Genomic DNA, 26,719 nt, shown 5'->3' with positions numbered 1-26,719 from the left:
TACGTCCTTGCAGGGAGGAACAGCAACATTGTGATTCAGAAGTAGTGTTTAGAAGACAAGTTTAGTTCTCTGCACCATTGCGAATGATTAGAAGATTATATATGTAATATGTACCAAGCTTGTTTGAAAATGCAAGAAAGAGTCATCTTTTCATGAATCTTAGTTCTTCATTGCTCTAATTTTGCCATCCTCAAATACAGCGGTGCAGAAATCTAAGTCTGTTGCTGCTTTCAGAATTTTCACTAATTTCACAGAAACAAGGGATAAGAAGTTACATAATTAAAAGAAAATGGCTGGATGAAATCGAGACTGAAACTAAAAAAGTACGTTAAGAAATTCAGTTAAAAGGACTCTGAAAATATACCTGAGAAGAAGCTGCTTTAAAGAAAGCTAATGTCAACTTCCAAGTGAGAAGATATCCTAGAACAAGGCAGAACTCATCACTCAGGGGTTGAATAACTGCAAATTCTCCAACCGGAATGCATTCCAGGATGTTTTCTAGCAAGAGTTCTTGAGTGGCCAGGATGGACATAAGAGCTGCTGGAGGTGATCTGTGGAAAAATATTATCTGGAATAGTAAACTCAAATCTTGAACATAGCATGAACTGAATTTAAGTTCATAGCCTTCCTAAAAAGTCATGAAAGTAAAGCCATGCACGCACAACATAAAATAAGCCTTTTATTACAGGAAAATTTACTCTTTTAAAAATTTCTTCTTTTTCCCTGAATGGGAGAGTTGGTGGTTTTACCTTCTTAGAAGACAAATTTAAACTGAATGCTGATCACTTCATCTGGGAGTGGTCTATGGCTGATCTGATTTAACCTACATCATGGATAGCCACTTTGCTTGCCTTCTCTGGAGTCAAACCAACAAATGAGCAACTGAACAATGATCTCCTAATCACTGCTGGCTCTGGGTTGAAAAGCCTTTTGCATCTCTGCAGTTAGGAAAGGTATTAATCATTGGGCTGAGGTTAAAAAGGAGTTTTAACCAGTTACCACATTCCCTCTTCAAACCAGAGAATTCATGGGATTCAAGCTGTATAAAACACAGAGTTAATTTTGTTCTGTTTCAGGTAACTGAAATTACCTGTGCAGATACATACTGAATACAAATAAAAATTTGCCAAGATTTCTTAATATAAAGCATATATACAGCATTTAGTCCAGTAACTGCACCTAAAAACAACTGCAAATACTGTCTCCAGTTTTAGTGCAAAGGACCAAAATATTTAATATTCTAAATATTTATAACCTTATTGTCATAGCTATGCAATTTTTTAACATCTCCTAGCTGAAAGCTACTCTGCTGCAAATTTCAATCTTTTAACACATTTTAAAAATATGGAAGACAGTCCTATAGAAAGTGAGGGAAATAATACACACAATGCCAATTCCTCCTCTTCATCACCATAGGACTTGAGATCTTCATCATCAAATTTAGGCAATTCAGGCATTAATCTATATAAATATGGAAAGGAAATCAGGTTTAATTTTAAAATAATTTTAATAAACTATTTTAATATATGTGATGCATAGTTCTTTGCTTATCAACATCAACATTCTGACAGACAATAAAATAATGGCAGTTATTCCTTAAAAACAACACAGAATCTTTCAGAAACATGCCACCATCTTTGGTCAAGAGCAACAGCCAACAAGCATGTATCCTCGCTCACTTCTCTTTCCAGACCTCTTACTTTTCCTGAGCCATGCTAAAATAAAATTCTCTATCAGAATAAAGCTATTGCAACTTTATGCCTAATATAAGTGAAAGATAATGGTGGCTGGCTTAAGCCATCTGCCTTGCAATCTGCATTTTGGGGAGCCAAATGCACATATTTTACAAATTCTGTATTGTCTCTCTGAGAATTAGAAATATCCAAGGAGTTCACAGCAGTACTACCTATCTGTATTTACTTTCTTATCTAAATTAATGAAAATAAAAATGTCATACTATTTAATGGTAGTGTCAGGCCCAGATAAAACCTGGAATATTTCAGTTTGCATTTTAGGATTCCATGAGTGCTAAAATAAGGGCTAAAAATAAATACCTTTCTTAAGTCTGCTAATACAATTAACTTTAGCATTCACAGTTTTATATAGTGTCCTCCAAAAAAGAACATAAATTGCCCAGTTGAGGATTTTCTCCCATAATGGAATATTATTTTGCTACAAGTGCATATCCTATAGCACATTATTTTTAAAAAAGGGGCAGGAGGGTTGAGAGGCAATGAGAGTGAAAAATTTGTTGCTTCTTACTTATGCAGCATATGGTAGACAGAAACCTGTACAGGTCGAGCCCGGAAAAGCAATAACGGACAGAGTGTGTTCAGTAGAGTCTGGAGTTTATCTGGAAGATTTGTCTTCTGGCCTGCAACAAACTTCGGTGGCAGCTTATGGTTTAAGAACTGGTCCTTTGAGATGTAAGTTAGAGCTTCACCCAAAGATGATAATACAGAGTTCTGAAAAGAGCCTTCTGATGCATTTTTGGTTTCTCCTGTTTAAAAGAAGACAAGCTGTGATGCAGAATGTATGGATGATACCATAAATAAGTTCTGCTGGAAACAACTCAAGATTGCACTTGACAGGTTCCATCTAATCTTAACAATCTCTATGTTATATGCAATCACTTTACTAATTAACATGTCAGTGTTAAAAAAACTGAGTTGTTATAAACTCTATTTACATTATATTCCTGTAAATTCAAAAATGTGGCCTGTTCAGTTCTATTTCAAAACAGCCTGGCTGTTATCCCCTTGTCATATACTTGCCTGTGATTTTCACCAACAAGGGTAACAGCAAATTGTGAATTCCCTCAGAAAAGAATTCCTTCCATTCACTGACCAAGTTCTTAGGAAGATTTGCAGTACTGTAAGGAGCTGCAGCCTCAAAGTAAGTGCTAAGGGCAGATGCCAAGTCACAACTGACACAAGCAAAAATCTGCACAAGCGGGATATGGTAAAGCAAACGGCTTTCACTTGTTGTCTAGGAGGAAATAAACACAGAGGAAGATTCCTTAACCATAAATTTGCTTTAAAATTTGTTTCACATTTCCTGTCTACAACAAAAAGTGTAATTTCAAAGACAATTAAATTGCAAGAACCATTGGAAAATTCTGTGGGTCGGGGAGGTTGGTTTAAAAATAGAAATTGCACTTCAATAGGACTACCTGAAATGAATTCCCAAGTCTCACCAACATTAGAAAAATGGATTGTTTCCATTATATAACCTTCCTTATAATGACAAAAAGAAATTTCAATGGACAACATACTACTAAAAACTGGAAATTATTGAAGTGGCTATCAGGTGAATATTTCCTCTCCCCCAACACAGATGCTTTCTTTTTATCTTTGTTCCTACCCGTTCTGTCAGAAAGGAGTATCATTATCAATTAAAAATATTCCCTACTTAGTCTACACAACAAGATTTTCTTTTAAGTTTGTTCTTTGTTTTTAAACAAAATACATAGTTTTGAGGCACATACCATTAGGTAAGATTAATCCTGAGACCAAGAAAGGTCACATGAAATTTCCAGCCTGCCCTTCTGAATGCACAGGTGACAGGTTCTGTATATTTATTTGATTTATCAGTAAGTAGTCATCTGACTACTAACATTACTGTCCTCTTTCCTAACAGCATTAGAATATAACTTTGATACTTCATGTGATCAGTTAGACATTGAAATGCAGACATTGCTTTTCATTCAGCTGATTTTGATGTATCATGTTAAACTATGTTTTAAAGAAATATAATTTTTCAATTAATCAATAATTAATTTTTCAATTAATCAATAATTTTTCAATAGAGACCTACAGCAGATATATTTCAAAATTATTCTCCAATTACCAATGCCATTATTAAAGATCGTATTACTTGAAGAGTGAGCTGATTTTATCTCCATACACAAAAAGAAACAGGACAGTATAACTGCTTGTGCTTTTAAATCTTTGTCCAAAGTCCAACATAAACTGGATTTTGTGCAATTCTTCTTGTCATTGTGTCAAGAATTCGGCTGAGATTACAGTGTCATTGCCATATTCAGGGAATAATCAAAAAGGTAAGTACATTAAAAGTGAAGATGCTTCCATATTACCTCTAACCAAGCCAGCATGGAGCACATCAAGAAGTCCCATTCATTATCAGCCAAAGGAGCTGCAGAATATTTCAGCAACAAGGGAAGGTAACGCATCAACTCAATGTTGAAACCAAGCAATTGAGCACTTGCTTCTTTCAGACTGCTGTAATAAAAATACAACCAAAGCTTATATAGATTCATGTTGTAGACCTGAGTATTTATATTCTTGCCTTCACTCCTCCTCACAGGACAAATTTGTCTGGCACTACCATGCTGTGTCCTGTGTGCTTTTGATATTCTGTATTTCAAAGGTAGAGTGCTACATTAGCTGCCAAGTCTAAAGAAGATTCCTAAATTACAGATTCATACATTTCTACAATTTAAACATTTGCTCAATCAATATACTTACATAAACTACGAATGTCAGCAATTTTAATTAAATCAATGCAAGAAAAATAGTAATTTTAAGTTACCGATTTAGGAAAAGTTATTAACCCTTTAAGTGTCCAAATACTATATATTATATATTATAGGTTTAGATTAGTAGGAAGAAATTCTTCCCTGTGAAGGAGACCTTGGCAGAGGTTGCCAGAGGAGCTGTGGCTGCCCCATTGCTGGAAGTTCAAGCCCAAGTTGGACAGATCTTGGAGCAACTTGGTCTTATGGAAGGTGTCCCTGCCCATGGCAGGGGTTGGAACTGGATGAGCTTTAAGGTCCCTTCCAACCCAGAAAACTCAATGGTTTTATAATTATTTTGGAACTTTGTTGCCTGGATTTTTCTCACTATAGTCAAAAAAGATAATCTCAGTATATTTTCACTCCTCGCTGGAAGCTTTTCAAGTTACATTTTTGTGTCCAGAACTTTAAAAGATAGCTAAGTCTGGTATGCAAGATTTTTCCTGCTACCAAAATAAGCAAACAGAACTTGGAACTGAACATCCAGCAACACCTGCAAAAGCTGGTCAGTTCTGAATGCATTTGAAAACAGTTGACATCTTTCAAAAGCATTTTACAAAGCCCCTCAGTCTCCCAGCCTTCCAGGTACTTTTGTGCACTATGAGTTAGTGATATACTAAGCCAAAGTTTCTACAAAAGCTTAAATATGTAATATTAGAGCAGTAGATGGCAGTTGTACAGATTGATTTTATTTGAATTAATTAATTTATTTGAATTAGTCTGTACTTTTAAACTCTTGCCTTAGAAATAAGAAAAAAAGTCAAATTATCTCAATGTTGCACCTACCAGCTAAAGAGAAAGCTGTCATCATTATCATTTTTCCAAGATATTATGATTTTCAGTACTGCAGGTAATAGATGATCACAATCAATACTTCTATCCTTCAAGCAGGAGTTCAAAATGGAAAGACACCCAAATGCTCCTATGACATAATAAAATGTAAACTCAATAGTCTTAACTATCAAGACAAAACAAACATTAGAATGTGTGTCAATAGAACTTCATTTTAATATTGTAAGACAGTTTGGATAATACCTAAGCTTTCTTCTTTGAACACTTAATCCACAAATGTCATTGTTAAATCAAAATACAATATCTTATCCAAACTTTTAAAAATAAACAGCTCCTATAAGATAAGGTGATAGATTATAAAATCTAAAAAAGGAAAATACCTGCTAAGATTGAAATTTCTTTGTGCTACTAAAAATACAGTAAGCTAAGCAATACTTTGGGCAGATAATGAAGACAATGCAACTGAAAGTTTGGAATTTTAGTATTATTGGAATGCTAATTGGAGTTCTAGTCAGAATGTTAATTTTTACTTTTAGAGTGAAGTACAACTGTTGCATTAGTACTGTTTTCCATTTTTAAGAAGAACTGTATTTATCTAGATTTCCTGGAGAAAATGAACATTTCCAACAAGCACAATGACAAAAAAATAAGGTAAAGTATCACATATACATAGCAAAACCAACCAAACAAACCCCTGCTTCACTTAAACAAGTTCAGCAGCAATTTTTTTCAGCTGCTGAAAAGAAAAGACACCACTGGAATGGTAAGCCTACAACCTACATCCCACTTAATGTGAATTTGGATATATATGTTCTGCTCAGGAATCCCTAGAAAACTGAGAAGTAGTAGAAGGGAAGCACCAATTACAAATAAAAGGCCTCCACAACAGAGGAGAAGTGAGGATTCTTCCATTTTCTTCTGTTCAAAGTTTCACAGACACATTCGTTTGCCTCACTGGTTCTCTTAGAAAGCCAGAAAGCCTCAACTAAGTTGAAAGAGTAGAAAACTACCATGGTAAAGATATTTAATATTTCTCTCAATTTCTGTATGTCACTAACACTGATCATTTTCACACCTGAAGAACATCCATTTGAAGAACTCATCTGAAATCCTAAGAACACTGCCAAGGGACAGATGTCCACAGTTTAAAGTAACCAAAGATAAGTTTTTCCAATTTAAGTAAGCACAGTTCTGTTACAAAATAAAAACCATACATTTCAGTTTTCATATAGACTGATCAATAAGAGTACACACAAGTACACACAAAAGCAGTAAGGGCCAAAACACAAAAGACTTTCCTCTTAAATTACATGTAATCCATACAGATAGAAGGACTGTATGTGAACATTTCCAGTTTTCTTGAAAAGCAGCAAGTTTGTGAAAGCTTACATCCAAATAGAGTGGCTGTAGACCCAAAATAAGTGGCTATATTCAAAGCAATATCATAATACATCTCAACCATATCTTAGGTAATTTTCCACAGCTGCAGACATTTAATGTAGTGCAGTTTCAGTAGGAGCTACTAAAAAATTATATGTGTGTAAACTGTGAAAGAGTTCTTGGCAAACTATCTAAAGACTATCATGACCAGCTGACAATAGTAGTATTTTTGCATGCTGTGTAAAGCCTAAATGGTTCACTGAAGTACAGCAACATCAGGATGCTTTTAATAATAACAGCCTAAGTCTTTTCATTCTAATTTTGTATCTGGCAGTAAGGCTTGTACTTCCTGAATGAGGCAGAAAATTATTATGCCAAATAGTCTAGAAGAAATAGGCAAACTGAGAAAGCATTTCTTTATAGGAAAAACGATATTATAGTAAATATGTTTTATCTAAAAGCAAACTTTATTACAAAATAACGTTCTTAAATTCTGATGAACTACACTGAGGTAAGAACATACTCACCGTCAGTGCTGGAAAGCTCTGTCTGTGTACATGTCATAAGTTTGGCCACACAATGGAAGACAAGTTCCCTCTTTTCTTCCTCAGTTAAGAAAGATGATAAACACTGAAGTGTATGCAATCTGCCCTCTGTTAATGGAAGGAACCTATTCATACAAGCAAAACACCAAGAATGAAAGGAATGCAAAAGCTGAACTAGGAAACAAAGTATCAGTTAGTTCATAATGAGGCAATATCCTCTGACATAACTAATCCCACATACTAAACCAAGTCCGACTTTCACATGCCATACAGAATTATCTTCATTTCAGCCTTCAGCTGTCAATGGTCAGAATCAGGATCATTTCACACTATCAACATTCGCAACAAACTGCAAGTTTATAGGCAGCAGTATTAAGATACCCTTCTGCTGTCTTGAAAAGTTCTTTCCTCTCCCAGGATACAGCATTCTCAGCGCGGATCACTTTGGCCATGGTTAAGGACCAGAGTCTTCCATGTTCCTCTGATCTTCAAAGAAGAAGAAATACCCTGGTTAATATATACAGATGCTCAGGGCTCACCACAAAAGCATTTGGATGCATTCTGAATCAACACACATGTGGAAATATAAAGGCACTCTATACAATACAAACTGTGAAAACAGAGCTAAGAGTTGTTTCACTTGTTCTCACATACCTGTCAAATATAGTTTGCTGCAGGTTAGCTGTACTACTCAGAGTACTAAACTCCTCATATGTGATGTGCATCTCTTCTAACATATGAAGATATTCCAGAAGCAGATAAGGAGGATTCTCCAATTCTTCAATCCATTGTAGCGAATATAACAGTTCTGCAACTAATTAAATAACAGGTGTTGTTTATAAATGACTACTGACTTGCATAAGCAAGAAGTTTCAGGTCAAGATTTTGTTGGTTTTTTAAAATATGTTTTTAATGCAATAAAGATATTATTTTTACATGCAATCTTAGGTGGTTCAGAGCATGCACTGGATATTTGCCATTTTATCAAAACATACAAGAGAAAAAAAGCTACAGTAATCTGTTCTAGATAGTCAAGAAATTTTAAAGCAAATTAAGCATAACATGACTCCTCTCTGTTCTCCCCCTTTTCTTTAACATATATTTCTTGCAGACAAGGCAGTCAATACCTAAGTCCAGAAGAAAACCAAGTAAATGTCCTAAGAGCTAGCACGTGGTTCCTTCATCAGCTTACAAGACCCACACTACACAATTACACTTCTCATCATGGCGAGAATTCTGGAGATAGAATTGTTAATTTGATAATGCTGCATTTAATTTGAGCATTCTTGAAAATAAAAGGAAACTAGATTCCACCTCATGGAATTAAGATACGTTGTTGTCTCAAACTATCTTTACATTATGGTTAAACTCTCAAGGGAGGGATACAGTTCTTGTTGCCCACTCATGCCAATGCACAGTGTGTTTTGGCAATGAACATATCTGAAGTTTTAAAAATTCGTACTTCTCCCAGTTCAAAGTTCTATTGAGACAGGATGTATATAACCAAAAGAGGTCCCAGGAATATAAAAACTACTTTTAAAGAAGACCTGAACATTAAAAAAAAAAAAGAAAGGAAAAAAGGAAACAAAAGATGAAAGGATAATTTCTCATACCTGTATGCCAAACTTTAACTATGCATTTCTAATTTTCAATACAGGTTACAACTACTACAATATAAAATTCCTTAAAGTTTTACCATTGTAACTTACTTATATTATCAATTTTCTTTCTTTCAGAATCATGATCTCCATGGACTACATGATTTTTCAGCTGAAGTAGTACTATTTTACTTAATAAGGCTGAAGTACACAGATGGCCTGGAAGTTTAGTTGTGCCACACAGGTTGACACTTGATCCCAGAGGTTCACAATTCATACTAAGCCTTCCTTCCAAAAGAGGCTTGTGCATCCACTGTAATATGTGCATAAAAAGAGTATGAAAAAATATTTTGATCTGTTTAACCTTGAAAATTCAGAATTATTAAGAAACAAACATGAAACATACACATTCATATCAAAAGCACAATGGTGAGGATGACCCACTCCAGTGTATTAAAAACCTAATTGCAGTAATTTGGAACTGTACTGCTGCTCAGAAACAAATACATTTCTTTAGAACTCTATGTATTTTACAAGAAATTATAGGGTTACTGGTGGCTGCACAGGAAATTTATGTCCTTCCCCACTCTCTACTCTATGTATGTCAGCATTTTGTTAAAAGATAGCAAACCACATTCTTCTGCAGATATTGGTGTCTTTCACAAAATTAATCTTTCTGAAGAATTAACTTAGAGATAAAAACATCTTCACAATGTATACTCTGTCAGATAAAATTCCTGAACTGTAAAGCAAGTTGCTGGTGTTCTGCGCAGAAAAGTTTTATTTCATGGATTTTGATTTTTCTCCAGTAGTACTGGATGGGTCCATAAACAGAAATGGCTGACAAGAACCTCTGCACAAACATACGGTACTCACAAGTGCAGTGCCATGTCATAGGAAATAAAGCTTACCACCCTAGGGGACAGAGGCTTGAGGAAAGACTGACCACCCTGTACAATCCATTAACATTTCCATACCTCAGAGCACAGAGATTCGTGCAATTTCCCCCACTCAATTTTGTTTGGTGTCACATGCTCAACATAAGCTCTCACAAGACATCCAGACTGTCCATCAGCTTCCATGAGCTTCAACAGCAAATCACTGACTGCAGAGATCAAAACCTGAAGCCTGAGAAAAGGAGAAGACACTGCAAACAAGTTTGGCACTATTCATTAAGAGCCACCTGCATATTTTCCATTGATACAATGCTCCATACATGCTGTACCAGGAGTGGTGTAAGTTTTGCTCTACCCACTGCCTCCAATAGGCCGAAAAGTCTCAGTAATACAGATGTCAATTAAATAATAGCTATTATAGCACTGATCCTGGTTTGTTTTGGAGAACAACACATTATGGAACAGATGTGAATCCCAATTACCTTTTAACATCCAAAGAGGAAGACTGAACTTGGTTCTTGACCCACAGTGCAGCTTTAAACAAAAAGTTGCTCTGAGTGCCCTGAAGCTGATGCACAAGTGAATTTACACCAGACATCCAAGTGTGTTTTAACTTGCATACAAGTACATCTATTATAGGGAAAAGGAAAAAAGAAAACAAAACAACAAGTAGACAAGCAAAACTATCACAAACAGGTAAACTCTAATTACAAACTACAGCATATAGCAACAATCACATGTCTAAAGGTCCTATAGTAGGAAAATAATTCCCTTTTCTGTGGTTACATGCAAAAACTATCAAAGGCACATACATAGCTTCCTTGTTGAAGAGCAATTTTAAATTAATTGTGACTCACAGGTAAGATTTAATTCACTTGAGAATTAGAGTGATGTTCTTGTTGTCTGCTACCATATGTCCATACAGTCTTCAAAACTACAGATCGTTCTACCAAAATATTGAACATTCACAACATCAACAGGCATTTATAAAGCAGCAGTGTTTTCCAAGCTAGTACTGTCCTACTTCACTTCTATGACAACACTGAAACATTGTATTTACTTGTATTAACTTCAGTAAATGCATGTATCAATTTACACCCTCAAATTCTGCATTCAGAGAATATAAATCAGCATCTCAGATAAACATGAACATGAGACTGGTAGAGAGAGGCATGGATCACAATTTGTCTGGGCAACTTGGCCAATATAAATGGTTTCAGAATGTTGTCTGTAAAGAAGCGATTGTACACATTTTTTCATAGACTGCCCAGATTGCAAAATGAACAAAAAAAGTTCATTTGTTATATTTCGTAGACTTTAAACAACTTCTGTAACAGTCCAAAAAGCGTGCAGTATCATAGCTTCCAAGTTAGCTGATACTAACATTAAAAAATCTTAAAAATCCTTGTAAACATGTTCAGGACTTGATGCTTAGTAGTAACTATGGGCACTGTAAATTAAAGCACAGATTTTCATGTCATTTACAGCTGCAATTACTCAATGTATGTGAACCCAGTATTCTATCACATACTTTCATGATTCTGTTTCACGAAAAGGAAGAATTTATATGTAATCATCACATATGAAAAAGCTCGGCTGAAGTTCTTTTTCCAGATTACCTGACAAGTGTGTTGCATCCTGCCTCTGAGCACACAGCTGGAAGATGGTAAGGAGCAAGTCTTCTGAGGATGGCATCAGCAAACAGCCTTTCACAGAGCTGAAAAAGCTTGAGGCCACATCGCAGATGAAAGATACTGATGGTTCAGTATCTCCAGCTTCAGAAAGATCCTTCGCTTTGGACAGAGCTGCTTGAAGTTTATCAATAATCCTTTCAACAAAGGTTTCACCAATCAATGATTCTGTTGGGCAGAGGAAAAAGACAATATGCTTTGATTGCTTGATAAACATGACCATGCAAAGATGTCTTATTAATATAGACTAATTTGATTTTTATTAACTAATTTTGAATGCAAAATAAAGTGCAAAACAGTTTCAGTCTAATGGATACCTAAACTTTTCTATTTCACAGACACCAGCCAACATTTCACACTACTAGGTATCTGTTCTCTAAACCAGCTGAAGCAGCTTTGAAAAAGGTAATAAAGATAGAGCAAGTGCAAAGTGATCCTTCCCCCTTTTATGCCCTCCTAGCTTCTGGCAACCAACTGTGAGCCAAAGATTTCACTGTACTATTGCATATAGCCACAAACATGCTTAGATCCTTTTTCATGGGATACAAGCAAGCCAATCCCATTTATCCTCAAACTCCACAGTATCCTGTGGCAATGAGTTCCATTATTTAATTATAAACTGTATGAAGAAGTATACTTTTCTTGGCCCTCAAGACTGCTATCTAAGCATGTGTTAGAAATTCAAATTCTTCCACTGAAAGAAACAACGATACATTTCTCACTATTTGCATTTTCTATACAAATTGTGATTTTACAACTTTTAAGCACAACCCCATCCTTAATCACTTCCACTAGAAGCTGACAAATTCTAGTCTGTTTTCTTGCCTCTACAAGCAGAAGCCACTGCTTGTCTAACCATCCCTGCCAGATTTCTTTGGGCATATTCTATTACATGTTTTTCAAAAGCATATAGAATATTGCAAGTGACCAAACTTGAACAAGAATATTGCAGTGACCAAAACTACATGCAGTATTCCAGATATTAACTACATATTCAGTATATTGACTACATGCTATAATAATTTTCATTTGTCCTCTGTTCTTTTCAGAGCAGCTCCTAATAAACTGTGTTCCTCTTTTACTACTTTTTTACAACCTGTCCCTTACAGGGAAACACCACAATGACTGAAGATCTCTTTTTGAGTTTTAACAGGTCAGAGTCTGTCATTGAATTGATACAGTTACGATTGTGTTCTTCCCATGTATACTTGTAGTATTTACTACTTTGGATTTCTTTTGTAATCTTCTGTATCAGTTAAGCATTCAGTATCCCAACACACTGCTATGGATCTGTGAAGTTTCAGCAACAATTATCTTCCTTTCACTATTTATTCTTTTTCCCCTTTAATTCCTTTCATCCTAGGCTACTGATCCATGAAAGGCTCTCCTATTCTCTCCAAGACAATTTGCTTAAGAAACTTAGGTAAGAGATCTCATTAAAAAAATCCTTTTGAAAGTCGACATACTCTACTTTGGTTTTAATGACTAAGTCAAGAACCATCATAGCTCCTCAAAATCTCTCAGGCTTCAATCAATATGATTTAAAAACAGGTCACCCACCACCCAGCAGAAAATGAGCTCAGGAGTGCCTCTGGCTCTAGAGTCAAAAAGCAAAGTCACTGGACAATCAGCCCTAGAACATCACACACTCACAAGCACATTTGTTGAACTCTCTCTGGAGAAAGAGGTTTTCCGGATGGTCCTTTACATCAGAAGTTCCAGTAACAGAAAAAACAATCTTAGGACACCTTCAAGATGCCTTGTCTAAGAACATGCACCACAGTGAGCTGCCTGTGTGTATCTTTGAAACTTGGAAGCACTATGAATGTGCACAGCATCCACTGACACTGAAATATGTCACCACAGGGATCAAAGCAAATGCTGAGTTTACATGGAAAACATGAAGAAAAATGAACTCCCCTGGAAGTCTATATAAGATACTAAAATTGCAAACAAATTAAACAGGATGATATTAACAAATTAAATAGGATGCTATGAATAATAGCTATTAATAAAAAAAGCAGAATACATATACAGCATAAGAGCACATACAGAGTTTTTAAGACATAAAAATAAATGGAAATGGCTGAAAAAAATTCAAAGATCCTGTAACAAAGCATTACTAAAACACACATAGGTCCATAACAATTGATTTGGTATTCCAGTTTTGAACGTAAATTTCACATGGTATGGTTTAAAAAATCATATTATTTTACAGCACATCAGCTGATAGATCAAGCTTACTTAAATTTTCCTCAAGTTTTCAAAACTTGCAAATCTGAATCTTCTCTTTGAACATTGCCCTTGTTTAGCAATGTGGACCAAAAAAATGGCAGCTACTGCTGCGAGTTAGTGTTTACAAAATTAAATAGTATGTAGTAAACTGGCTTAAGTATAAAAAAAGCCCAAAACTAAGAAACAAAAACCCCAACGAAAACCAACCAATCAACAATAAACTACCAGGAGAAAGCCTACATGTTCTACATGAAGTATTCTGGAAGATCCAAAATTCTTTCAATCTTATGCAAAGGGTAAGTGCAGCATTTACACTTCATGAACTCCAAGGATTATATATGCTCACCACTTTTAACGTGCTGTGACAACACCAAGCTCAGAAGGGTCCACCTTTCTGAAGAGGCTGATCCTGATGAGGCTGCTCTAGGTTTTAAGCCCAGGTGACACAGATCATCCGCCAGCATTACCAGTCTTTCTCCAAGCGTGTCTCCTTTCAGCCAGTCAGAGACTAAGGAAAGTTTCGTTGTGCCTGAGCATGCCTGGATCACAAGAAAAACATTCCAGGAATCTTTTGAGGGTATAGAATAATAGAATGGTTTGGGTTGGAAGGGACCATAAAGATCATCTTCCAAGTTCCAATTTAAGTACCAACCCCCTGCCATGGGCAGGGATACCTCCCAGCAAACCAGGCTGCTCCAAAACCCATCCAACCTGGCCTTGAATACTTCCAGGACTGGGGCAGCCACAGCTTCTCTGTGTAACCCGTTATTAACTATTAACTTTTATTACTAAGCATAAGATTAGTATGTCAAACTTGCACACACAGTGAGAATTACATCATCTGCCATAAAAAGCCTTCAGATTTTACATCTGCAACAACACCCCCCAACATTTTGTCAGAGACCGCAACTTATAGCTGGGTCAGATCTCTATTGCAGAGTGAAACAAGTCACCTTCTGAAAATGCTTCCTTATGTTTCTCCTCCAACTACAGAGCCCTGGAAATTCCTATACTGGAGTTAGAAAAATAACTTCTGGATGACCAAGTTGGCTGAAATAAAATCTATTTACAACATAAAAACCGTTTACAGCACCTGAATTTCTTTAAGAAGAAAGAGAAGGTCACAAAAACTTTATTTTGCTGATCAGCCACTGTAAGTTAAAAAATCACAAAAATTCAGTATTCCTAATATACATAGCATATATGAGGGAAGATCCTGTGGTCTATGTACCAGACCGTAAGTCAAATGTTATGAGTTCTTGTCCAAAAATTCATCATACACTTCCTGTTTCATCCCATGCAATTACTTAAATGTCAGTTTGTCGATATTCAGTGGAAAAAATTGAATACTACCTTTCCCTTTAAGCACCTTGTAAGGATGATGATATAAATAATAATTTTAATTATTGGTCTAATCCCCAGCTCCATTCTGTCTAGCTTAGAATAGATGATCCACAAATCAGGAATCCCTCTGGCTCACAAAGCAAACTGACCGAAAACAGACAGGACAAAGATTTTTTTGTTTTGGCATCATCATTTCATTTTTAAGACTGTCCCCAGATTTAAGTGCATTTAAATCAAACACTACTCTAAAACTGTAAGATTTTCAAACTATGGAAATTACCACTACAAACACATATGAGTCTCAAAGCTAACATCAGAGAATTATTAAAAATTACGCATAACAAGAACAAAAAAAAATCTTAATCTTTACCTTTTGAATTATCTGGAGAAAAATAACCCACTTAAGATCCATCTGAAAAGAAAAACAAAATTCCCCAATATTTAATAAAAATCTTTGCTGAATAGGAAGAATTAATGCCATTTTATCTGTTCTGTAGGCATAAGTAGAAGCTGATAAAATTCAGTAACAAAGTTAGTGATTGTATCATTTTTGTCTTGCAAATCTTTCTTTCCCACGAAATTCAGTAAGGGACTGTATTTATACAAAAGGCTACCAATGACTACTATTAAAGTACACTGTATAAAGAACCAAGAGGAGAGAAATTCTGATGATACTTTTTTAAAATGATTTAGACCATATAGAAAAAGACAGAACTTTTCACCCCAACACTATCATGTCCAGCTTTCCAAAAACTATCTTCCTTATGCTGAACTTAACCCAAATTCATGTAGAATTATCATCCATGCAACAGTGCCAAAGTAAGATTATTAGTGAACCACAGCCCACAATAAAGACTCTGATAAAAATTAACAACATCATGTACAAGTCATACCTTTACTAAATCATCAAGAATGACTTTCCTTTCATCATTATTGTTGCAACAATGAAGTACACTGTATAAAATATCAACCAGGAAATGGGTGTCTTTTCTCCAGTCTTCTTTCAGCCAGGTTATTAAATTCAGATACAGAAATTGTACAGATGGACTTCGGTTATGAGCTTTTACTTCATTTTGGGATTCAGCTTGAGCAGGACTTACATTATTTCCCTGCTCTAAAAGTACTTGGAAAACTCTGTTTGAGGAAAAAGTGTTGAGAAGGGCAGAGAGAAAGTTCAAATGCTGTTCTGACTTCTGTTCATTGACATACACAATGCTCAGCTCAGCCAGGTTGCAGACTAAGTTCTCTAGAGGTTCTTTCCTTAGATGTGACGTTTGCTGCAAGTCAGCCTGAATTTCAGAGTCACCATTTCTAACTTCCATGAACTTTCGACTCTCAGTGTTCCTTTCAAATTCATCCTCATCTGTAAATCTGATTTTTAGAGATTTTCTATTGCTTGGTTTCATAGCACTCTTCGGATTATGAAGAATTTCTAGCATACCAGATATGGCAAACAGTAATTTCGGGTCAGCATCCAACCTATCAACATGAAGTATACACATTTTTAAAAGATGGCCCCAAAAATCTGACAACAGTTTCTGGAAAACTTCATCTGTGCCATCATCATTGAAGAGTTCTGCTTTAGCTTCCCAGGAACTCAGCACTTCAGCTGTTTGATAAAACAGTGGTCCACTTTGTAACTTGGGGTCTTTAAGTACAGCACTGACAAAAGGAATCAACTATAAAGACAAAAAAGATGTATTAAAGAACAGTGATCCAATTTACAAAATCATTTTATTCTTTATAATGCCAAGAAATTATATAATCCTGAAAAACATTCTGGAAGCAACTCTGCAAATATCAGAATGATTTATGTTTGAACATTTTATAAAAACATACAGGATGGGAGGCACTTTTTTCCCCCTGAAATATAACTTTAATTGTACAGTAAGAAGGATGATTTCATAGGAAGGAAAAAAAACCTAAATTCAGTACCTTTACTTTTGTTACACCTTGCTCTCTACAACTCCCTGAAAGGAGGTGGAGGTGGGTCTCTTCTGCCGTGTCTCAAGTGAAAGGAATGGCCTTAAATTGCAGCAGGGAAAATTCAGACCAGGTATTGAAAAAAAAAAAATCAATGGAAATGTGGTCAGGTATTGGAATAAGTTGCCCAGGGAGTTGGTGGAGTCACCAGCTCTGGAAGTGCTTAAGAGACACCTCAATGAGGGTCTTGGGGACATGGTCTGGAGGTGAATTTGGTGGTGGCTGCGCTACAGCAAGACTGGATGATCTTGTCTTTTCCAGCCTTGACAATTCTGTGTGGTTTTTTTCCATAAAATCTAGGGAAACTCTCAACAGAGAAGTAAATCCTCACCTAAAATTCCCATTCCTCCTTAATTTTGACTTATTAAATGTACACACAACAATATTCAGTATTTCTGATTAATACCTGGTCACATATAAGCATTTGATGAATTTGGCTTTGGTCTTCTCCTTTCTGTAGTACAGCAAAGCACAGACACTCCATAAATGCAGTTATAATTGCTGAACTTTCTGAAGGACTGGCTATTGTCCTCTCATTTGACAACCTGTGAGAAGACACAGAAGAAACCAAGTAACCCAGTTTTCAAGAAACCCAGTATGAATGTTATCAATGTACCCTGAATTAGCTTGCTCTGATCCAGATACCAGTATGAGAATACAGGATCACAGATTCATTTACAGGAATCAGATCAAAATAGAGTCAATTTAGAAAGTTGATAAACCCAAGAATTTAACAGAATCTATATCAATGAAATTCTTCATTCAGTCTTAGCTTCAGAAAAAACCAGATCTATATAAACAGAGAAACCATATACAGCCTAGCACACTGTCTCCTGTTTCAGTTGGCTGTCAAAACTCTTTTGCAATTTTCCACACATACCACAGAAGTTCAGAGAGTGTGACTTTTTGTCATTACAGGAAAAAAAGAGGAAGAAAAAAAAATAGGAAAAAAAAGAAAGCCACTTAAAGACAGTCTCCCCAGTTTTGAGTCAGAAAACCTGCAATTTCTTTGCTTTTTAATGAATATTATATCACACAAATGATCACAGAAATATTACAATCATTCCTAAGTGTAATAAAATTCTATACACTTTTCAAACAAACCCCTACATAACTCTCTTCTCCAAGAGCTCTGCTAATTTTCACACCAGCATCAGCAGAGAGCTGATTTTTTAAATTTATTTTTTAAACAAATAATATTTCAGCATTTCATAAAATAATTTCTATATGCTTTTGAGTATGCAATGCACAGGTGCACATTTAAATTACATTTCATAGAAAGGTAGTTTTGAGGTATTTTAAAGGCACGAAGTACAAGCAGTTTCTTTAAAAATGAGTATAACAAGAATTACAGTTCGTGCATAAAGGAAATATCACTATCACAAGGCTAATCCCCCTATGTAAGAATTACACACTGGTGAGAAGAGCGTGATTCCTAAGAGTCACTCCTAATTATAATAATTTTCCATATTCAAATTTGTCATGGAATAAACACAAAGCTTTGACAAGGAAAGATAAGAATGCTTCATGTAAGGAAGATATAGTAAAATAAAAAGGAAACCTGAAGGTTTAAAATGACAGAACAGCCACAAAGGACTGATTCCAGTTTTGGATTTTGAAAATAATTTTAAAAATATAATCTCATTTATCTTCAAATGCTTAAAGATTAGTTTCTTTGTTTCCAAACGTGAAAGAGACTGATTCCAAATAAATAAATTTGTGGTCCATACCCTTGAATTATAGAGCTGAAAAAAACTCTGAAGTATTCCAGCTTCGGTTCCACAACGTCAGGAGGCACCTTGCTAATGAAGGGCAGGAGGTTTGGGTAGATTACAGTAGCTAATCCTCGCCCACCTTCTCGAAGCACTGTCCAGAGCTTTGGCAGAACTCCTTTTCTGGCATTTACATGACTCCAACAGTCCTACAGAAAGAAATTCACTTACTATAAATTAAACAACAATATGTTGCCTCAGAAGAATCCCCAAGGTAGCCATTTAACCCACATCCCCATATTATAGCTGAAACATGTCATGGTGAAATTTAAATTCTGTTAAGTTACTCACTTGCCAGTATCTTTAAAATCACTTTCTCCCTATTTTGGCTTGTGAAGTTAACATGATAAAACTATTTCTGCACTGTTTAAAATCAATTGACCTTTCTTAATAGCAACTGTAATTAAAGGTTTCTCTTTAATCATACTTTCATGATGCTTCATAGGAATCACTACTGTAATTAATACTGTATTTAATTTTAATTCTCATTATCAAGGCAAGCCAATGAGTTTGGAAGTATCACTAACTTCAAAACTCTCTTCAACAATTTTCTGATGGTTAGAAACTGCTTTGGCACTTCCCCTTCCCCAAATTTTTTTGTCATCTGATCTATTTTATTTATTATCATATCTATTATAGTTCAAGGTACCTATATTTATAACAAGCTGAACAAAGACCACTTAGGGGTTTTTCTTCAAGAAAACTTGTTCCAGTTCATTCCAGCAGTTGCAAAAGGGAGCTGCAGCGTTAAACCCTCAAAGCATCCCAGTCTATGGCAACAACTCAACCCTTACATTTGAAGGGGAAACAAACTAACCAAAAATGCATTGCAGGTCTTTTTTGTAACTGTCTTTAACGAAGAAAAAGGTTTTAAGCATTATTTGACTAACTAGTAACTACATTGGATGAAAGGGTTTCAGATTAATTAAATTAAATCTATAAAACAACTCTAATTTTCAGATTTGAAAGTTACACTGAAAGAAGGAGGATGTACCCTTATGGAGTTCCTGTTATTAACCATAAAGAAAACCCAGTCAAGCCTGTCTTCCTAATTCTACACAGAGAACAACACTTGGTGAAAAGTTAAATTTGATGAAAATATCTCACATTACCTCAATAGTGGTGATAGTATAAAGCACTGCTTCCCAAAGAGCAGGACACACCGCTGCATCACTGTCATCAATGCTGAGAAGAACAGCAGGACAAACTCTTGGTGCTTCAGCTTTCACCACCTCAGGCAAGTGCTGGCAAAAAGCAGAAATCAGCTCAAAGAAAGCTGAGCGAACCTGACAGAGGCCACAGAAGGAAAAGCAGAATTTGTCACTACATGTAGTTAATAAGATTCCTTTTAAAGTGTCCTTTACAAGACACCATGCCTGTATTTTATCACATTAACAAAAGTTAAAATATTATTAAAAACCAAGAAAAACAAAGTAGTTATTAAACAGTCTTATCAAATATTTTAATGCAATTTGTTTACTAATGAAATGCCTGTCAAAAGTTGTATTTTTATATACTTCTCAAAAGGCATTTTTTCCCAAAAGCAACTTAAAGCTTTTCAACAAAATACTATTGCATTAATTCATTACTCTATCTACAGATTAAAGACCAGTAAAACTGTTTAAAAAATGAAAACCCCAAAGCACCAAGAATACATGCTCTAGGTTGACAGAGTTTATCTTCTACATGAATTTTAATGATGGCAGATTGCCAAAAAGTAGATCATGATGATATGGAAATAAAAATTTAGCCTACTTAATAAATTTTCAAGTAATATTGTCTATATTGAGTTTGGCGGGTTTTTTAACATTAAGTCCGGTCAGATATTAGTCCCAGATCAAAAAGATTTATAATTATGTTAACTGAACAGTTTCTTTAGCCTTTCTGGAATCTACCTAGAAACCTGAAGGCTGTTTCAAACCTAAGCAAAGTACCAAGTGCCTCCTTGTAGAATACAAGTAATCAATACTTCCTTAGGTTAAGGGTATTACTTGTAACGAAAACCAAGCAAAATAAAGAAGAAATTAAAAAGTCACCTGTGATACATTGTTTTTGCTATATTTCCAAAATTTGTTTTGGGACAGAAGTGACATTAACTTTTCCTCCAATGAATGCATCTCTTTCTTTGGCAACATGCTGAGCAACTTTTTTAAAGCTAACAAGGAACAGGTCAGAATCCGGAAAAATTTGGCTTCCCTTTCTTCTTCTGGTACAGTTCTCAGAAAGCAAAACAAACAAAAAAGTTAAAAGTGGACCACAAATAAACCAGCAGTCATCCCAAGTTTGTCTAAACTAAACTGCCTTCATTTTTTTTGTGTTCGTTTTTTAATTTCAGGTGCCAGCAATGTAAATACATAAACTTTCCAGAGGTTCTAAATTCACTATGAAGTGTTAGAAAAAAAGTTAAAAGTCATCTCATCTTCCAGCTAGTCACAAATGATATTCTTAAAAGAGCTGAAACAAAATTAGATAACTGATAACACTTTCAAAAACATTTATTTAAGTGTTGTAGTAATAAGCAGCTGGGACTCAATTTTATCATGCAGAAAAAGCCAATTCTTTATTCACAAAGCTCATATTAATAGGAAATATTAGAAGGTACTGTGTCAGACCAAATTGGCTAACAATACACTGACACTCAGTTTAACTGTCAGTAAATGGCTAGGGTGTCCATCTGTCAAATCTCTTCATTTTGCTTAGTTTACATATTTTGTTCACTGATCCCTAGAGACAGATTTTTTTGTTTATTGTAGGTGCAAACAGTTCTCTTAACATAATAGTCTGTTGCATTAACTGCCTTCATTTTTTATGATTTTTCACATGGGAATTTAGCTAGCTGCACTTAGAATAAGTAACAGGCTAGCTGGTAATTTAGCAGAACAAGGCCTGATTTTATATAATAAATTATATAATAAATAATATAATATTAATATTTTATATAATAATTTTATATATATATATAAATTTGGCCTTTCTTTTATAATATCTCTACTTGTATGCGACACTTAAGTCCCAATCAAAGTTGCTGGGATCTGGATACAAATAATTATTCTGTCTCCTGAAACAAAACTAAAGTCACTACTTCCAGGTACAGAGAACCCAATAAAGACCAAGATTTAAAGAATTAAATATCCATTTAAGCAGGCAAACATACTGAGGGTCACTAAGTGTATCAGCTGTTTCCTTCAGAAGGTGATCTTGAAGTACCTATGGGGGAAAAAGCCATGCATATAAACACAAAGAAATCTAATACTTATATGTGAACAATATAGTCCACACATTATTCAGAGAAGCCCTACAATAAAATTTCACAACCTCTGAGCTGTCTTTCTAACTTTTTTAGACATGCTAGTAAACATGCTGGAAGAGAATTTGACTCATGGGTGAACACAGTAGCTGTGGTACTGTCTGAATTGAGTCTCCCTAACACTTAGTAAATTGCAGCCCCATGCCAATGTGCTCCTGCTAAAAAGAAGCCAAAATGAGGCAAATCAAATCAGTTAGGTTTGCACATGATGGACTGGCAATGCAATCTTTGAACTTTTTTTAATTCGGTCCATTGAGTATCATATCTAACTGACAGAAAAGCATAATGGCCAGAATTAAACTTGTAGATGCTGAAACACTGCTCAGCATTCTGCATTCTTTTTCACTATAGCTAAACTACTCCAGCATCATTATTCCATCTGTCAGCAACATTATGTGTTGACTGAACATCATTACATAGGAATGCACACAAGGAAATTCACAATTCATTCCTTCCAATGGTTCCAGTCATTCTCATCTCAAGTCCAAAAAAACATATGTATTTTTTCTCTGCATTCCTTATTGTTTTTCTTTTTTATATTTCCTTACAGAAGAAATTCTTCCCTGTGAGGGTGATGAGGCACTGGCATAAGTTGCCCACAGAAGCTGGGACTGTCCCATCCCTGGAAGTGCTCAAGGCCAGGTTGGACAGGGCTTGGAAAAACCAGGTCTTAGTGGAACGTGTCCCAGCCTATGGCAGGGGGTGGAACACGAAGACCTTTTAAAAGTCCCTTCCAACCCAAACAATTCTCTTCACAGGGGCAAAGTTTCAGGCAAGAAAGAAATTTAACCATGAAGCACAGATGGGGGAAGGATGACTTTTAAACTTGTAACAGAAGTTGACATATACAAAGCCTTAAAGAAATACAAAAGTAAACTCACATTAAGAATTTCATCCTTACAGAATACTAAGGCTTCAGGTTGTTTGCTCAAAGGAAAAGCTTTTTCAAAAGCTACTTTTGCAGCAGAAGCAGCAGGGGAGTAAGTGTCACACTGAGCAATCAGCCAGTAACCCATGATACTTTTTAAGTAAGGAGCTAAGTGTTTTTTGACTTTAAGAATCAGTTGCTCAAAAGATTGCTGAGTTGCTTCTCGAACACGGCGATCATGATCCTGTTAAAGAAAAGAAGGAAAAAAAGAGAAAGGTTTATTGGTTTAAGAAATGTACCTTTGATTTCAGGTACTTCAAAGCAAAAGTGGTGATTAAAAAGCCATGTTTGCAATTAATTGGATTTGAAACATAGATTTGAAAATACACACCAATGACAAAAAAGTTTTGGTAACCCAAGGTATGGGGAGCGTCCTAATTTAGTAGCATCATATTCCCAAACTGTTGTACACTCAGATTGTAACTTTCTCCTGATATCCCATACAGCAGTTTTTGTTTCCAATTTATACAAACATTTTACAGACAGACAAGAGGCAAGAGAAACAGGAAGCCTTGAAGACATCTTCTGAGTTAGAACTGCCATAAGCTGTGCATTGCAATCCTTTATTTGCAAATGAATTTACAACATCATGATTTTTTACACTCTTGACTCAAGAAAGAAACAGTAGGAATTCCTCTAATAGTTAAGAATAGTGATTCATTTTGTTCCATACCATGTTTTCAACAGTAGCCATTCTAGACAGCTTGGAAATACAATAAATAGATGAAGAAACTTATTGCTAATCTAGCTACACACGGTCTTTTCATATTTGGGTTTGGGGTATTTTTTTAATGTTAAGTCTGGTCAGCCCTAGATCAAGAAAGTTTATAATTATGTTAACTGAACAGACTCTCTAGCCTTTTTGGAATCCACATAAAAGAACTTTTCCTAAGAAATATAGTACCATCTTTTAAACATAAAGGTCTAATAGACCTATCAAGGAAGTACATCCCAGACATCAACAGTTCAAGATTCCACCCACTGCCAATACTGAAATTTGTCCACAAAACGAACAGTATTTTCCTTCAACTTGATGTTTCTCCTAAAACAAATCAGTAATTTCAACAAAGGTAGATAGGTCAAACAAACAAACAAACAAAGACCACCTTAGAAGTAGTCACAGGAAGTAGATAGGTTAGTTTCTAATTTAAATACTTCAATACTTACCAGTGAAATTTTACAATAAATTCTTGGCCAATAAGGAAGAACACCTTTAACAACTTCCGCTTCTCTTTCCTTGCACATCGTCCCAAACTCTTGCATAGCCTAAAATTAAAATATCAAGGGCATGACTTAAGAAGTCAGGTAGATATATTCTGTAATTTACCAGTTTGTATCTGAAACTGCAACTTCAACTTCCTTTTCCAAAAATCAAATAATTTCTTGCAAATGAGCATCTATAGAGATAATTGCATGATGGACCTTGCTATGTGTTATCCAGGATGTAATCTGTATTGCAGTTCTAGCAAATCCACCAAAGTGAAATTAGTTATTTCCTCTTCCTCCCTTAAGAAAATGGTATCATTCTCAAATTACAGGGGGCAAAGGATACACCTACTTTTAACTTGGTTGTGACATCCCTTTTAGAAAGTTTTCGCAATACCATTCGGAAATCAGCATCCACAAGGCTGTCTACTTCTTCTGCTCCTTGAATTGCAGGAACATATCCTAGATCGCTCTGAGATGTCCCAAAGCCGATAAAGCCAGGCACTGTTCCACGTTCTTTGGCAAGGAGCTCTGCAGCTCGGCCACTGCTAGAAGGCTAAAGAAAAGGGACAGGAGTCAATTATCCATTTAATTTTATTTTGCACACATTATGCATTTAAAAATATGATCCTAATTTTATTTTATAATGGACCTTCTAATTAACATAAAGTCTCTCAAAGAAGAGTCCACCTGTGCTTTAAACATAGAAACCTAGAAAATTATTCTTCGCTTTAGGATCAGGCTGAGAGACTTGGGGCTGTTCAACCTGGAAAAGAAAAGGCTCAAGGGAGTCCTCAGAACATCCTTCCAGTATCAGCAGAGAGCCTACAAGGAAGCTGGAGAGAAGTCTTCATCAGGAACTGTAGTGATACAACGAGGAATGACTTCAAACTGAAACAAAATAGGTTTAGATTACACATGAAATTTTGCCTATAAGGGTGGTGAAACTCTAGCACAGGTTGCCCAGAAAAGCAGGGGCTGCCCCATCCCTGGAAGTGTTCAAGGCCAGGGTGGACAGGGCTTGGAATAACCTGGTCCAGTAGAAGGTGTCCCTTCCCCTGGCAGGAGGTGGGACTGGATGAGCTTTAAGGTCCCTTCCAACCTAAATCACTCTGTGGGTCTATTTGATGATTCTGTGAATCAAAATTCTCTTTTCACATAATGCATGAATACTTATGGAAAATTATTGCTTTTATTGCATTTTTGCTAGCAGAAAATTCCTTCTGCAAGGAAACAATTTACTAAGAATCTATAAACAATTTATTAAGAAACTATTTATCCTCCTTCACTATTTCTGGCTTTCCTAGTTCTTATACAGCTTCCTAGTTCTTATACAGGCCAATACAGCTCTCAGGGAATTCTCCTTAATTCTCTGAACAAACAAAAACACTCAGCCAAAATAAAGGATTCTCCCAGCAACCAAGTGGCCTAAAATGATTTAGAGAATTGTAGCAAAAGCATGCATATGTAACAAATATAATAAATACCATCAGACAGTGTGTGTTTTGGAGCTCAGCACCACTTCTAGTTTACCCCATTTGCCCATTGTATTATTGGCTCAGGTTTGTTTCAACGCTCTTTTCGAAAGACTGCCCCAAAACTAACTGAGGCTTAAATGTCCTCTGGGACACCTTATCATGCAAATACCTTTTACTTCCTTATGGAAGCAGCAGTTTTGTGAGCTTGTGGGGTTTAAATAATCTTTTCTGCATGTGAGCTGTTAAAGATATGCTGCTTTGCATTCCCTAGTCTTCCCTAAATCCACGGAGGAATTAGGGAACCTGAACACCAGACTTCTCCCACAATTCTGAGTGATAGGGCAGATGTCACGTCATCTCTGGCCTTTTGGCAAGAGTGTATTCTAAAACTGCACAGAAAACCACACCGAATGTACCACCGACACCTTGCTGAATCTACACCCGCGGTGATTTTGCTCTCCGTCTCCGTACAAATACGACAGCAGCAGCAGTCACGCTCCCCTAAAGCACGACTCAGGCCAAGAGGCGGCTTCAGGCCCAGCCCCAGCTACCACAACCGGCCCCGAAGATCGGGCTGCCCCGCCGAGGGAGCCGGGCTCCGGCGGTCCGCGACCCTCCGCCCAGGGCACCCGGAGTGCCGGAACCGCGAGACCCCGAGCCCTGGGCCCGGCCCCGCGGGCCGCGCTCACCCGCAGGTTGCCCTTGGTTCGCTGCTTGTTCTTGCCCCCCATGGCGGCGACGGCACCGGAACCGGGGCCCGACCGGAGCCACCGCGGGTACCCCGACACTTCCGGGGCGGGGCCGCGCGGCGCGGGAGGGTACCTGTGTCGAGTGGCCTTAAACTCAGCAATATCCTTTAAAGAAATAAAAATGAAATCAATCGATCTTAAACTTCGAGCGTCCCGTGAGGCCTTTACGGAGCCGCAGCGTTCTTGTACACAAAGACTTTGGATTTGGGAAAGTTTCACCCACCCTTGTGGACTGACATCGCTGTAAAGTATCCCTACAAGAGGTGTTCCAAGTCCATACG

General features: G+C 36.3%; 1 protein-coding gene across 6 annotated transcripts in view; it reads right to left on the bottom strand.

The window, feature by feature from the left end:
* The window catches only part of LTN1 (listerin E3 ubiquitin protein ligase 1), a 31,663-nt gene extending 5,153 nt beyond the window's left edge, over positions 1-26,510 (bottom strand). For 2 of the 6 annotated variants that reach the window (XR_008535877.2, XM_054652263.2), the window contains exons 1-25: positions 26,379-26,510; positions 24,564-24,767; positions 24,173-24,271; positions 22,959-23,189; positions 21,925-21,977; positions 20,807-20,987; positions 19,883-20,056; positions 18,729-18,919; positions 17,405-17,543; positions 15,909-16,694; positions 15,386-15,427; positions 14,018-14,210; positions 11,365-11,604; positions 10,228-10,375; positions 9,827-9,977; positions 8,961-9,162; positions 7,906-8,065; positions 7,633-7,737; positions 7,234-7,376; positions 5,321-5,456; positions 4,097-4,241; positions 2,775-2,988; positions 2,263-2,500; positions 1,387-1,461; positions 365-551 (exon numbers count right to left, since the gene is read on the bottom strand). Coding sequence is in view for 5 of the 6 variants with exons in the window: in XM_054652263.2 (XP_054508238.2) it covers positions 365-551; positions 1,387-1,461; positions 2,263-2,500; positions 2,775-2,988; positions 4,097-4,241; positions 5,321-5,456; positions 7,234-7,376; positions 7,633-7,737; positions 7,906-8,065; positions 8,961-9,162; positions 9,827-9,977; positions 10,228-10,375; positions 11,365-11,604; positions 14,018-14,210; positions 15,386-15,427; positions 15,909-16,694; positions 17,405-17,543; positions 18,729-18,919; positions 19,883-20,056; positions 20,807-20,987; positions 21,925-21,977; positions 22,959-23,189; positions 24,173-24,271; positions 24,564-24,767; positions 26,379-26,420 (4,479 nt within the window). In the remaining variant the exon portion in view is untranslated. Of the gene's footprint in view, positions 1-364; positions 552-1,386; positions 1,462-2,262; positions 2,501-2,774; positions 2,989-4,096; positions 4,242-5,320; positions 5,457-7,233; positions 7,377-7,632; positions 7,738-7,905; positions 8,066-8,960; positions 9,163-9,826; positions 9,978-10,227; positions 10,376-11,364; positions 11,605-14,017; positions 14,211-15,385; positions 15,428-15,908; positions 16,695-17,404; positions 17,544-18,728; positions 18,920-19,882; positions 20,057-20,806; positions 20,988-21,924; positions 21,978-22,958; positions 23,190-24,172; positions 24,272-24,563; positions 24,768-26,114; positions 26,357-26,378 lie in introns of those variants that run through there. The other 4 variants (XM_054652288.2, XM_077174340.1, XM_054652297.2 and 1 more) reach the window with 4 other exon arrangements.
* Positions 26,511-26,719: the final 209 nt, after the last annotated feature.

Source organism: Agelaius phoeniceus, chromosome 2 (genome assembly GCF_051311805.1).
Source record: "Agelaius phoeniceus isolate bAgePho1 chromosome 2, bAgePho1.hap1, whole genome shotgun sequence".
Taxonomy (NCBI): Eukaryota; Metazoa; Chordata; class Aves; order Passeriformes; family Icteridae; genus Agelaius; species Agelaius phoeniceus.
Note: the sequence above shows the minus strand (reverse complement) of the source record. Positions and strands in the feature narration are given on the sequence as shown.